General features: G+C 39.9%; 1 protein-coding gene across 2 annotated transcripts; it reads left to right on the forward strand.

Moving 5' to 3' along the window:
• Positions 1-186: 186 nt before the first annotated feature.
• ubl3b (ubiquitin-like 3b) lies at positions 187-11,262 on the forward strand. 2 transcript variants are annotated; one of them, XM_020085789.2, is made up of 7 exons: positions 187-297; positions 2,787-3,004; positions 3,555-3,660; positions 7,430-7,538; positions 8,104-8,190; positions 9,147-9,224; positions 9,697-11,262. In XM_020085789.2, exons 3-7 carry the CDS (start codon positions 3,634-3,636, stop codon positions 9,747-9,749), a joined length of 354 nt encoding a protein of 117 aa, XP_019941348.1. In that variant the 5' UTR covers positions 187-297; positions 2,787-3,004; positions 3,555-3,633; the 3' UTR covers positions 9,750-11,262. The 2 variants fall into 2 exon arrangements, with proteins under 2 accessions (XP_019941348.1, XP_069387835.1); XM_069531734.1 differs by lacking the exons at positions 187-297; positions 2,787-3,004; positions 3,555-3,660 and adding an exon at positions 7,161-7,302.
• Positions 11,263-11,804: the final 542 nt, after the last annotated feature.

The following is an 11,804-nucleotide window of genomic DNA, read 5'->3' on the forward strand; positions in this document are numbered from 1 at the left end:
GAAGTAGGCCACTTAGACCTGGTGCTGTGGTAGACGTTCAGTTCAAAAATGGAAAAAAACTACAAGTTAAAGTCATTTTACTCAAGTCTTAGTACAGACCTGATGTCAGAAACTTTAAAAGTATGTAAGACCTGATGTCAGAAACTTTAAAAGTATGTAAGACCTGATGTAAGAAACCTTAAAAGTACTTGAGTACAGACCTAATATCAGAACCAAGTCTATTTGGGAAAGTACTTACCTTTACACATAATTGATAAATTCATACCTTGAAAGATTACATTGTCGGTGAATACCATTGTAAGTACAGATTCACATTCTTTTCATCATTTTATACTCAAATTTTATTATTAGAACAGAAACATTGTATAATTGAGGAACACAACCTAGTGATTCAATTTAAAAATAACTCAGTTTCTATATAAAGGTTTTAAAGCCTTTGCATGTATTTTATGAGCAGTGTATTTTTTCTATTTTTAATTAGCTGTTTACTGTTGAATTCTCTGAATGTGTGAGTTTTTCCGTATCATATTTCTCAGTGATGTCATGATTGCCTTCTTGGCATCTGCAATTAGAACGGTTGTGTATTTCCTTGGGTCAGATTACGTAACCCGGCACTACACACGTCTTGTGTAATTCATAGTTTACTATCACTGCCAAGCACTCAGCATCATCCTGCTACTTTCTCACTCATTCACAACTTTTTAAGTCTGACTTCATACAGAAGTAATTTACCCGTATGAACATTAAGCATTTTCTGGCTGTAATAATTCCTCCTTTACACACTGGACACTTAACATGGAACATGGATGTTCATTCTTGAACGTGGGAACATATGCCTGCAATTTTATTTATCTAAAACATGAGCTTGGTTGTGTTGTTTTTCACTGAGGGTTTTTCTAAGTATTGTTAGAAGTAGCAGCTGTACATAACTTACAGTGTGTGTACAATTATATAATCATATGTTATTACATTTATCAAATGTGCTTTTATGGAGCTCATAAAATCTAAATCTCCATCTCAATCTCTGAAGTTAATTCCTGCACTGTTACTCATTATCTGAGTCATTACTAAGAAGTGGTTGGCTTCCTGTTTAAAATACTGTGGTGGCTCCAGCTGTCTGACAGCCAGGTGTGGCCCCAGATTTCTCTTTTGTGCTGCTATGACTAACGTGATAACTCAGGGTGTGGGATCAACATCAGGAACCGGAGGGCAGGTAACCAGGAACTAGACAGGACCCACCACAGATCTGTGATATGTTGTTGCAGTGGTCTCCTCTATGGTTTCAATGCTGGGCTTTTATGCCCCGCGGTTGGATCAGTGTATGGGTACTGATACATGAGCTCAGGGGATCTGGGCCTGACTTGATGAAAACTCATTTTTTTAAAGGGAAACACTGAGATCTGTTTAATTGTATGTTAGAAAAAAAATACATATTGTATATTTAAGATGAGGTACTCTTAAAATGAATTGTAATTGAATTGGCCTTGGGCCTTCAGCTTCTTTTTAAGGAGTCAGAAAAAACTCACTGGTGAGGTTTCAGTCTATTCTTAACTCATCCTATCCGGTTTTATCCACTTGATCCACTGCCACAGCCTGCGCAATACAGGCCCAAATTTGATAACCTGGTCAAGCAGGAAATTTCAGCCTTGATGCTTGAAAGATCCAAGTGTATTTAACCCTTTAGATGTTTTGTCTGCCAAAAATCTGTGACCATATATGGGCCCACTGTGTGCATGTATAAGTACCATTACCTCAGTAAAAGTACAGAAGTATTCTGGGCAAAATATGAATCAAATATCAAGAGTGAATGTACTCTTTCTGCAGAAAAGGGGCCCCTTTCGGTGATATATTATTTTTATACAAGGTATTAGATTATTAATGAAGATGCATGAATGTGTGAGCAGCATTTAGCATTACTTTACATAGCTACAGTTTGGTAATTAAGTCGGGGACCAGTGGACCACTGAACCAAGGATCACAAGAGAAATCTCATAGGTTGTGACTTGATAAACATCTGCTACAACATTTTTGGTCATTAACTGTTTTTCTTCTTTTTTTTTGGTGAAAACAATATATTTAATCTTCAACAATATATTGTATTTTACAAGAATACCACACATTAAAGGTTCAGTGTGTAGAATTTAGTGACATCTCGTGGTGAAGTTGCATGTTGCAGCTGAACACCCTTCACCTCACCCTCCCATTCCAAACATGAAAAAGAACCTGTGGTAGCCTTGAGTTGTCATAAAAACTCAAAAGGTGTCTAGTTTGTCCAGTCTGGACTACTGTAAAAACATGGCGGCTTCCATAGGGAGGACTCACTCCTGATGTAAATATAAAGTATTTAAATATAAAGGGCCCATTCTACGGTAAAGAAAACAACAACTAGTACAATTTACATGAAACACACTAGGATTATTAGATATTAAATTTCTGCCAATAGATCCTTTTCACCTGAAACTTACACACTGAACCTTTAAATCCTTGAAAAGTAACCAGGCCTGTATCTGCCAGACATAAGTAGTGGAGTAAACTACTATATCTTTATTACATTTTTGTGCTTATGAGTATAAAGTTGCCTTATACTAAACAGACATATGAAAGTCAAGTAGAAGTATTTCAAAATTGTAATTAAGTACAGTACTTGAGCAAATGTACAAAGTTACTCTCTACCACTGGGCCTCTGTAGTACCCTAGCTTTCTAAACACATACAAAGAAGTAATCACGTTTCATAATGGAAGTAGAATTTAAGTGTATGTTTGTAATGTCAGCCATGTTGTTGCAGGAAAGACTGTTTCTTTCTGGACTTCAACTCCCAGAGGTGATTGCGGTCGTTGTCTGTGTTTACAACCAGCTGACATCCGGCGTCTTCCCGTCCATTAGCCACCGATACCAACTGTCAACGATATCCGTCTGCACTCGATATATTCCCCACGAAAATCGCCCCCCGCGGATTCGTCAACTCAACTGGATGCAAAATCCCATCGTACTGATCCGATGCAGGTGAGGTCCAAAAGACAAGCGGCACATTTGTTAAGCCAGCGAGCCAGCGACGGCGGAATGCCATAAGCTAACACAGCCGCTAATGCTAACGCTAGCCTTCTCTATTAGCCGCGGCTTATTTACGACATCTGTCCGCACGAAACTCGGAGCTAGGTGGTGTCTCGCGGGGAGACATGTCCCCCAGATGTTTCCCAACAAAACGATTTTATTACTGTTACCAAGCTAATTAGCAGCGGTGGTTGAATTAAGCTAATATAAGCTGCGTTAGCCCGCTAGCTTCATTAGCTTAACGTTAGTTGTCAACCTGCAGAGACTCGAGCTGCTACGCTCGGTTTATTATTTATTTATTGAGGTGAGAACATTTATTTGCTATCAGGCGCTTCAGCTAAATGCATGTTGTGGTGATTGGGTGATAACGCTCCGCCGGGAAGGTGTCGGCGGCAGAGAAGCGTCGGGTCCCTGGGTCTGCGGTGATGTGCGGTGATGTGCGGTGCCGCTGCGGTGCCAGGCTGTGGAGGCAGACTCACAGTGTTTCTGTTGTTTGTGTCAGGGCTCTGGCCCCGTCTCCCGCAGCTGAGCCACAACCAGTCCTGTCCTCTCTGATCCACGTCCTTCCTCCTGCCTGAGCCATGAGCACCCAGAGGGATCTTGATATGGTGAGTGAGGGTCTGCACGCTTCTCTGAAGATTGTTTTTTCTAATGTCAACACACACCCACGGAGTCTGCCACACCGTCCCACATACTTATATCACTCGTGTCATCATTCTAATTACATTTTTTTAAACGATTACGATTCCCCCCAAATTGAAATGATTCAGGGATTGGGGGTTGGGGGACGATCATGGATTAGCCAATGCCCACAAACACTTAGCTAAGACTGGGGCTGCTGTGCCTGTGAACACCATCTGTCTAATCTCTGTTAAAACGTTGCCCTACTTTCCTTTCAAGGTTTAGATGCCAATTGATTGTACCCTCATACTAAGTCGCCCCTCCACCCCACCTTAACCCACACAACCGCAGGAATGGACAGAATACATTTAGAGTCGCATCAGAAAATGAAGTAATGCTGAGAAGTCCTGCTAACTGTACTTGGCAGCTGAATTCATAACCAGTAAATATTCACTTCATAAAAATGTTTTGCATTCATGAAGCTGTAAACAAGTGAACTTTAGAGGGTTTTTTTCATAAATTGTCCAACATAGGTAATACATTGCTTGCATTTTAAGAAAATTAATCTGCAACAAATTTTACAATCAATTTGTTTCTGTCCAATCTATTTTAATTGTCTGTTTATGATATTCCAATAAACACTTTTCAGATTTTCTGGGTGTTGATCAAACAAATTATTTGAAGATGCCACCTTGAGTTCTCAGAAAAATTCTGTGGGTGGTTTTTTTATATATATATTTCTCCTGAATTTGCAATCTCAAAACATTTTCGAAAAAATAATCTACAGATTATTCTCAATAATGAAACTAATTTATAATTGCAAGTCTTAAAAGACTGTAAAGCCTAAAGACCTTTGCATTTTTATTACACAACCTTAAAATTATATACAAACAGCAACATTATCAATCAGTATATCCAGGACACCTACATCAGGTAACAACTAACAGCGAGACAGAGTGCGGTTTACTGGAGCATCTCTCTTGGCAGCTAGCCTGATGTATTAGCTTGTCGTGGGTTGTTTTTAGGAAACCAGACCAACATCTATTATGTGTAAGCATTTGAAAGCTCTGTTGACCCTTACAAAAGAAAGTCATAACAGTGTTTAAAGAATTGAATTTCTGGCGTTGGATCGGAGAACCTTGAGCACTTTTGTGATACAGTACGTTGCCATGAGCAACCAGGCAGATTTGACTTTGTTTTTATTTTGCTGGGGATGAAAGGGACGGGGACAAAGCTTGTTAATGATGACATGGTGTGTAACTCCACATTGAGGTTATTCAGTTCAGAAGGGGGGGGGGGGGGGGGGGGGGGGGGGCAGTGGGACCACCAAGGGGGGATTGTATTTGTAAACAGATCAGAGAGCGAGGACTTCCCACTCTGAACATCACACCTCGTGGTTAAGTCTCTTTGTTCTCTCCTCTGTGATTTGTGAACCAGAGAAAGTTCATTTTCGAACCTGTTTAAGAAGGTCACATGTCAGAGAAAATGAATTCTATCTGTTAATTCTAACTCTTGAATAGAGACGTCCCACTAGACAGATTTAGTTGATGGGATGTTTTTTTTTAACCCCTTAAGTCATTTTTTAGAGCAGTGATGTGATTGATAAGAGATGAGGGATTATGGATTAACAAGGAAAGGAACTTGTCGCATACATGAGTTGGATAAGGTTATAAATTGATCAATAATTTAGTTCAGAGTGGTTTAGCCCTGACCACGAGCTGACCATACAGACAGAATGAAATAACTGGACATAAATAATATAACATCATGATCTCACATTCTTTACTGTTGATGATCGGTGCATTCAGCTTTTTTGGGTCGGGGTCCGGTGATTGATTTTGCTGCAAAAGAGCATTTCTCTACAAAAACATTTTCCACTCTGTTCAACATGGGTGTGAAAACCCTGACACACCTTGAAGGCAAATTATTGCTAAAGGCCTCCAAGATTATGTTGTGGCTAACATGCATAGAAATGCAACTACACATATGGATGGACATATCATGTGTGTACTGTAACGGCTAAGACTGCCTGCTTTTGTTTTTCTTTATATGTTAGGTGCGGGTGAAGTCAATTCACCCGCACCTAACATATCCATTTACAGAAAGTCTCTCACTTGTCTTCTCCCTTTCAATAACAAACAGAAAGGTACTCAGGGGGGCGTACACTTCTGCCAAGGCCCAACAGTCCCCTCATGAAACCCCAATTAAATGAACCAGAATTGCATTTTTAATTGGATCTGCTTCAAATTCACTCACTCACTTATTATTATCTGAGAAATCAAGGACACGTTTGAAAATTGTTTTGCAGTGTTTCACAAAGTGGAAAAAAAAACGGAACTGAAGGAAAGTTTAATAGATTCATGCTTGAGTTATTCCACATCCCTCTGCAAAATTCTTTTTTAAAATCCTGCAAACAAACACAAATGAAACATAACCTCCTTGATGGAGGTACATAGTAAACAAAGTGATAACACTGCAAATCTTCTCACTGTGATTCCTTCTCTACTAAGAGGATGACTTTAACACAGTGGTTGCACAGCAGCCATCCTCTGTTCAGTAACAACACACATTGAAATGATTTTAGAAGGTACCTGTGTGCAGTTCACTGTCTCTCCTTAAAGAATGTTAACAGCATGATAAGGCCTGATAATGCATCTCGCACCATACATTAAGTAAAAATCCCACTTCACAACTGAAAGTCTGTATTTTAACCTCAGTCTTTGTTTCTTTTCAGTGCAAAGACACTGAACACATTGTTTGGCCCTGTTGCTGTCATGTTATGAATAATTAATGGTTGTACGTGCATGGTTAACAATAAAGAGCTGCAACTAATGTTTGTGCAACTGTCATCTACCCATCATTTAACCTTCCATCTATTTTCTCTAATTATTTAGAGAAAATAATTTGTCCGAAAAATACCTCCTCTAAAAGCCAATTTGATGTTTTCTAAATATCACATTTTTCTCTGAAAAGTCAACATGAGACAAATCAGGGAGTCATTTCAATTGAGAAGCTGGAAGTAGGTGTAATGTTTGATAATTCTAACTTGATGCTGGATATAAATTGAAATGCTTAATTAGGTTTAATGACGCTACAAATTTTAAATCTTGCAGTAGGCGTATGAAGTGTCCCATGTGGATTTCCTGATGTTGGTACAATAATTGTGCCTTCAGGACATCTAGATAAGCAACTCCTTTTTTATTTTTAGTATATGAATTTTCTTTCCCAACAGATTGGTGTGTGTAGTTGCCCAGAGGATAACATTTCTAGGAAGCCCCACTGTTAAAGACCCGCCCACACACATATGCACAGTCCCCCTCAGGGCTACGCACTGGCCATGTAAATTTAATAACATGGCCCAGAGCTGTCTGGGACACCTGGGGTTATCGCATTAGGCCGACAGCCCGGAGAGGAGCTTGCAGCACCCTGGAACTAAAGGGCCAGTGTTCTCCCCCCTCAGCCCCACCCTTATCTGTTGTCGTCCCCGGCAACAGGGGCTCACTTCAGTGTAAGCCCTCAGTGAATGAAGTCGCCCAGTCGAAGGGTGGAGATCTGGTGTGGATAAATCTAATTAGACTGGAATGCCTGTCTCTTCACAGCCTTCTGAAGGTCACCTCATGTCTGAGGAGGTTAGAGGAAGTGGAGGGATTCCACCGCCACTAATTAAGAAGAATTCTAATGGAGGTTTGGTGTTTGTGTTGGTGGACGCTGCTTTTCTATGTACTGAGATTAGGCTGCTTTTGTTTGTTGTTCTAGGTGCACCTCCGCCTTATCCTGGTCAGCGGCAAAACGCAAGACTTCACTTTCTCCCCAAATGATTCTGCCACAGACATCGCCAAACACGTATTTGACAACTGGCCTGCAGGTTTGTATTCATAGGATTCAGTTCTCTGTGGGTTTTTTTTAGTTGGCACTCACTTTTCAGTTTATTAGGTACACCAAGCTATAAGTATGTCACCTAGCACTCGAAGTTTAATACAACAACCTTGCAGTAAATCCTCTTGGCATGAGGTTTGTTTACTTTTGTCTACCCACTCTAATTTGGATGAGGTTGACAAAATAATAGGAACCCCTTTCATACTGCAACACAATACACTGTTGACAACATCCTCTAATAATCACACAGTAGAATCAGTACCTCTCGAACCACATTTCAACAAAAACTGATTATAACCTTGATAAAGGTTGGATCTGTTGCCGAGCTGTTTTATTAGACTGCATTAGTTTTAGCTTGGTGTACCTAATGCACTGAAGACTACACATATTTCATTGAGTGTATTACTTTGCACTGTATAGACCATCTGATTCAGTCACAATCATCATTGACACACGTTTAGAGATTCAGATCCGAGTGTAGTTAAATTCCGTTGAAAGGAAACATAATTTGACCAAACCTGTAGTGATGCATTTCTGTCTCTGCTCTGTGACAGGATGGGAGGAGGAGAGGGTGAGCAGCCCCAGTATACTACGCCTCATCTTCCAGGGACGCTTCCTTCATGGCAACGTTACCCTGGGAGGTAAGACACAAAAGATGAATCTGAACACTCATGTGGAAAGACAATTAATTGTGTGCACAATTTCCACTTACTGGAAATTTTCTAGAGCTTTCAGCCACCTTGTAAGTGGAGTTTTCTCAGTCGTCATGTGGTTCAGTTGGAACGTGAATCACAAGGTAACAGGTTATTTCATCCACTCATTGAGGCCGTACAATGTGGCCGAAAGCTGTAGATTGTGTGAAGGGTTATTTATCAAACTGCTATTTCCAAGACCGACACTGAAACTCTCACTTCCGTTCTCTAGATTTTTACGATACAACATATTTACAGTGCTGTTTCCACTCACAGCAGATGTCCACCCTACTTAGAGCACTTATTACTGAGACCCTAATTTCAGTTTTTGACTGCATCATGATTTAAATTGTGTCTGTCGGGTGAGCAAGTTTTTAATGTTCTTGTAAATAAAAGGAAAACAAAAAAAGGATGAAGTGAATCTACAATATCTGTAATGATTATAAGTTGTGCACAGACGTTTGTCTCTGGTGTTTTCAAGATCTCCTGAGGCAGATGACATGTTTGGTTTATTATATTTAAGATGAGCAATAGAGAGAAAGAGCTACAGGCAGTTCTTTACAATATCATAATCAATAAATTGTATTAACAACCTCATCCAGTATCAAAGATGCATGATGTGACAAAATTCCTGTATCTGTTGTCATAGCAACGGGTGCTTGTGGGGTTTCTCCCGTTGTCCTCCTTAAACTTGAGTTGAACAGTTTAACAAATTAGCAGCTGAGTCAAAACACTGAGTCTGATTTGATAATTCTAATCCTGTTAAACCTTTGACCTCATGGACTCTCTGCCCCCGTACCTGGTTTGCACTTGTGCATGTAATTCTCATAGGATTGGCCACCATAGATCCATATATATCAAATTAACTTCAGCTAAACAATAATAAATCATCTCTGTGTTTTAAGCTCTAAAATTGCCACCGGGCCGAACGACTGTCATGCATTTGGTTGCCAGGGAGACTCTTCCAGAGCCCAACTCTCATGGTGAGCATCTTTTATTTGTGTTGTTTATCTTTCTATTCTTTTATTAAGAGAGAATATAAGTATTCACTAATTTCACGATTCAGACAACTACACACCCTGTTTGATAAACACATAAGACCATAAGATGAACCCTGTGTTTTTGAGAGTCGCTGTCACTTAAGCCATCCTCCGGAGGTCACGTCAGAAAATGGCTTTTATTATTATTCGTCCTTGTTGGAAAGTTTCCCTGAGAAGAAGTCGTCATTTAGTGTTTTTGAGCTCCTTGTCTGTGTCAGCTGTATTTCTATAATATGTATTCTTTTTATCTTTTGGTCAGTGGTTCTTATTCTTGACCTTCCATTAACACAATGCAGCGAGTCCTTGTTGCTGCTGGCGCTAACGTCAGCCTCGTCTCATGTGGCGTCTGTGTTTGTGTTTTCTTCTGGTTTCAGCTGGTTGTTGTTATCTCACGCTGCTGTCCTGTCTCTTGTAGGTCAAAGGAACCGAGAAAAAACTACAGAGAGCAACTGCTGCCTCCTCTTGTAAAGCAACAGAGAACGGCCCCCTCCCTTCTACCCAGGCCTCACGTATAACTGACGAACATAACACACACATATAAACATGCGTACACTCTGCTCTCTCCTCCCTGTCATCCAATCAGCTGTGGATTTGGAGTAAATCGCAGGAAGTCTGGTCGGGGGGCCATTACCCTCTTTGGTTGAACTCTTGTCCAATCTGAGGCTTTTTTTTTGTGCCAATATATTCACTGTTCCCCCCAAAACTTTTACTTTATCTGCAGAGTTGTGCTGTAGTTTCTCCTTTTTATTTGAAGATCATTAAACAATACCTTTGCTGCTGGACACGTTTTAAAGAGCTGTCATACGTGGTGAAAAAGACCCAGGAACTCATCACTCTTCATGGACACTGACTGTGCTATAAAGGATGTGTGGGCTTTAACCCTTCCCTACTAGTCTCATGGATGTTTCCCCGGTTCTTTACTCGATGGTGTTAACCCTCTCATTGCACTTAACCAGTTAGTTAACTCAGAAGTGTTTATTGTGTCATCCTCTCCTCCCTCATGACATTGTTTCTTTCGATGAACAGACCTCAATCCCCCAGGTGGTAGAAATCGTGCCATCCTCCTCATAGACTGTCTCTGCCTCTTATTAACTAAACCGTTAGGTCTGTATCAGCACCAGTGGCGTTTGTGCCATCACCTACATCCTGTTTGTTCCTGGCAACGGACCAATGGAGAAAAGACTTTCATTAGCAGGAGCCGCGTAAACACCTGAGGGATGTACAGGACCACGAGGAACAGGAACAGACTCCCGGCAAGCCCCTCAAAGATGGAGGCTGAGGATTTGTTTGTGTGCCATCTGGTGTCGTGTTTGCACTTTTGGCAGTGACTTTCACTGACTAGACCTTCAACACTACCTTGTGAAGGGAGTCGACACGGCGGGCCATGTAAATGCAGACGGAAGAAGATGGGTGAAGACGGGAGGGAGGCGTGCGGTCTGTGTGAGACCCTCCTCTACTGGACACTGAAAATGGAGGCAGGGGGAAAGTTTTCTCCCACTCAGGCGAAGAGTAAAAAGGAAATTTTTGGTGGTGTTTCACCTCCTTTCATTTGGATGCTGTCTTTACTTCTTGTTTGCCTTTTATTGTGGAATTCAGTAATATCATTAATATTGAAATTTAAATATATCAATTTTTATCTTGTGTATAGGTATTTGTTGAATTTTAGTGTGGGTGAGTTTGTGTGTGTGCGTGTGTGTGAGAGAGTCTGAGGGTGTGTGATGCACGTGGCATACTGTTTGAAGACTAGCGAGGGCATGTGGTCTTACAGAGGTGGTGCACTGGGAGTGTTGATGGGCTGCGGTTTCTTCAGAAACAGTTGGAAACCTTTTGATTCCTTCCATTGAGTGTCCTTTGGTTTGTGTTTTTGTCAATCAATGTCACTGCTATGAAGTTTAGCTCAGTATGAATAAATGTAAAAACTAAAATGCAATGTGGTCTACATAAAAGCTTGTATTATAAATTAATAAATCTTTAAATAAGGCAGCATCTTCTGATTCCTTTTTTACGGTTTCTCAAAATGCTACAAAATTCAGATTTGTCAAATTATTAATGGTATCAATTTATCTGGTTTATCTTCAAACTTCTTGTTTTGTCTCGTCAAAGGTTCAAGACTGAAATAAATTTATTATCACAGATGACAAAATTATTCTTTAGCATTAATTAAAGAAATAATTTATTGTCAAAATGGTTTCAGCTAAAGTTTACGACATTGTAGTTTGTTGTACAGACTGTGTACTGAACTCAATATGATATATTTATTACATGAAATATATTAAACAACTTTTAGATTAGATTAGATATACTTTATTCATCCCACAATGGGGAAATTTACTTATTTTTACTAAATTTTACTTAATTTACTTTTAATTCAGCAGTATATAAAATCAGAACCTTACTTTTAAGATGAAATTTCTGGAACGGTGCAAGACTGGGTAACAACAAATCAACAGCAATCACACCCATGATGTAAGTATTTTATTTGTTATGCTGCTATTTTCAAAGACCATTGTGATCAAACTCTGT

This window comes from Paralichthys olivaceus, chromosome 9 (genome assembly GCF_024713975.1).
Source record: "Paralichthys olivaceus isolate ysfri-2021 chromosome 9, ASM2471397v2, whole genome shotgun sequence".
Lineage (NCBI taxonomy): Eukaryota > Metazoa > Chordata > Actinopteri > Pleuronectiformes > Paralichthyidae > Paralichthys > Paralichthys olivaceus.

Bases quoted from the DNA above. Each gene is read 5' to 3' on its own strand.
- ubl3b (XM_069531734.1), top strand. From the start codon at position 7,255: ATGCCTGTCTCTTCACAGCCTTCTGAAGGTCACCTCATGTCTGAGGAG. The intron at 7,539-8,103 runs GTTTGTATTCAT...GCTCTGTGACAG, and splicing joins ATTTGACAACTGGCCTGCAG to GATGGGAGGAGGAGAGGGTG. The intron at 8,191-9,146 runs GTAAGACACAAA...CTGTGTTTTAAG, and splicing joins TGGCAACGTTACCCTGGGAG to CTCTAAAATTGCCACCGGGC.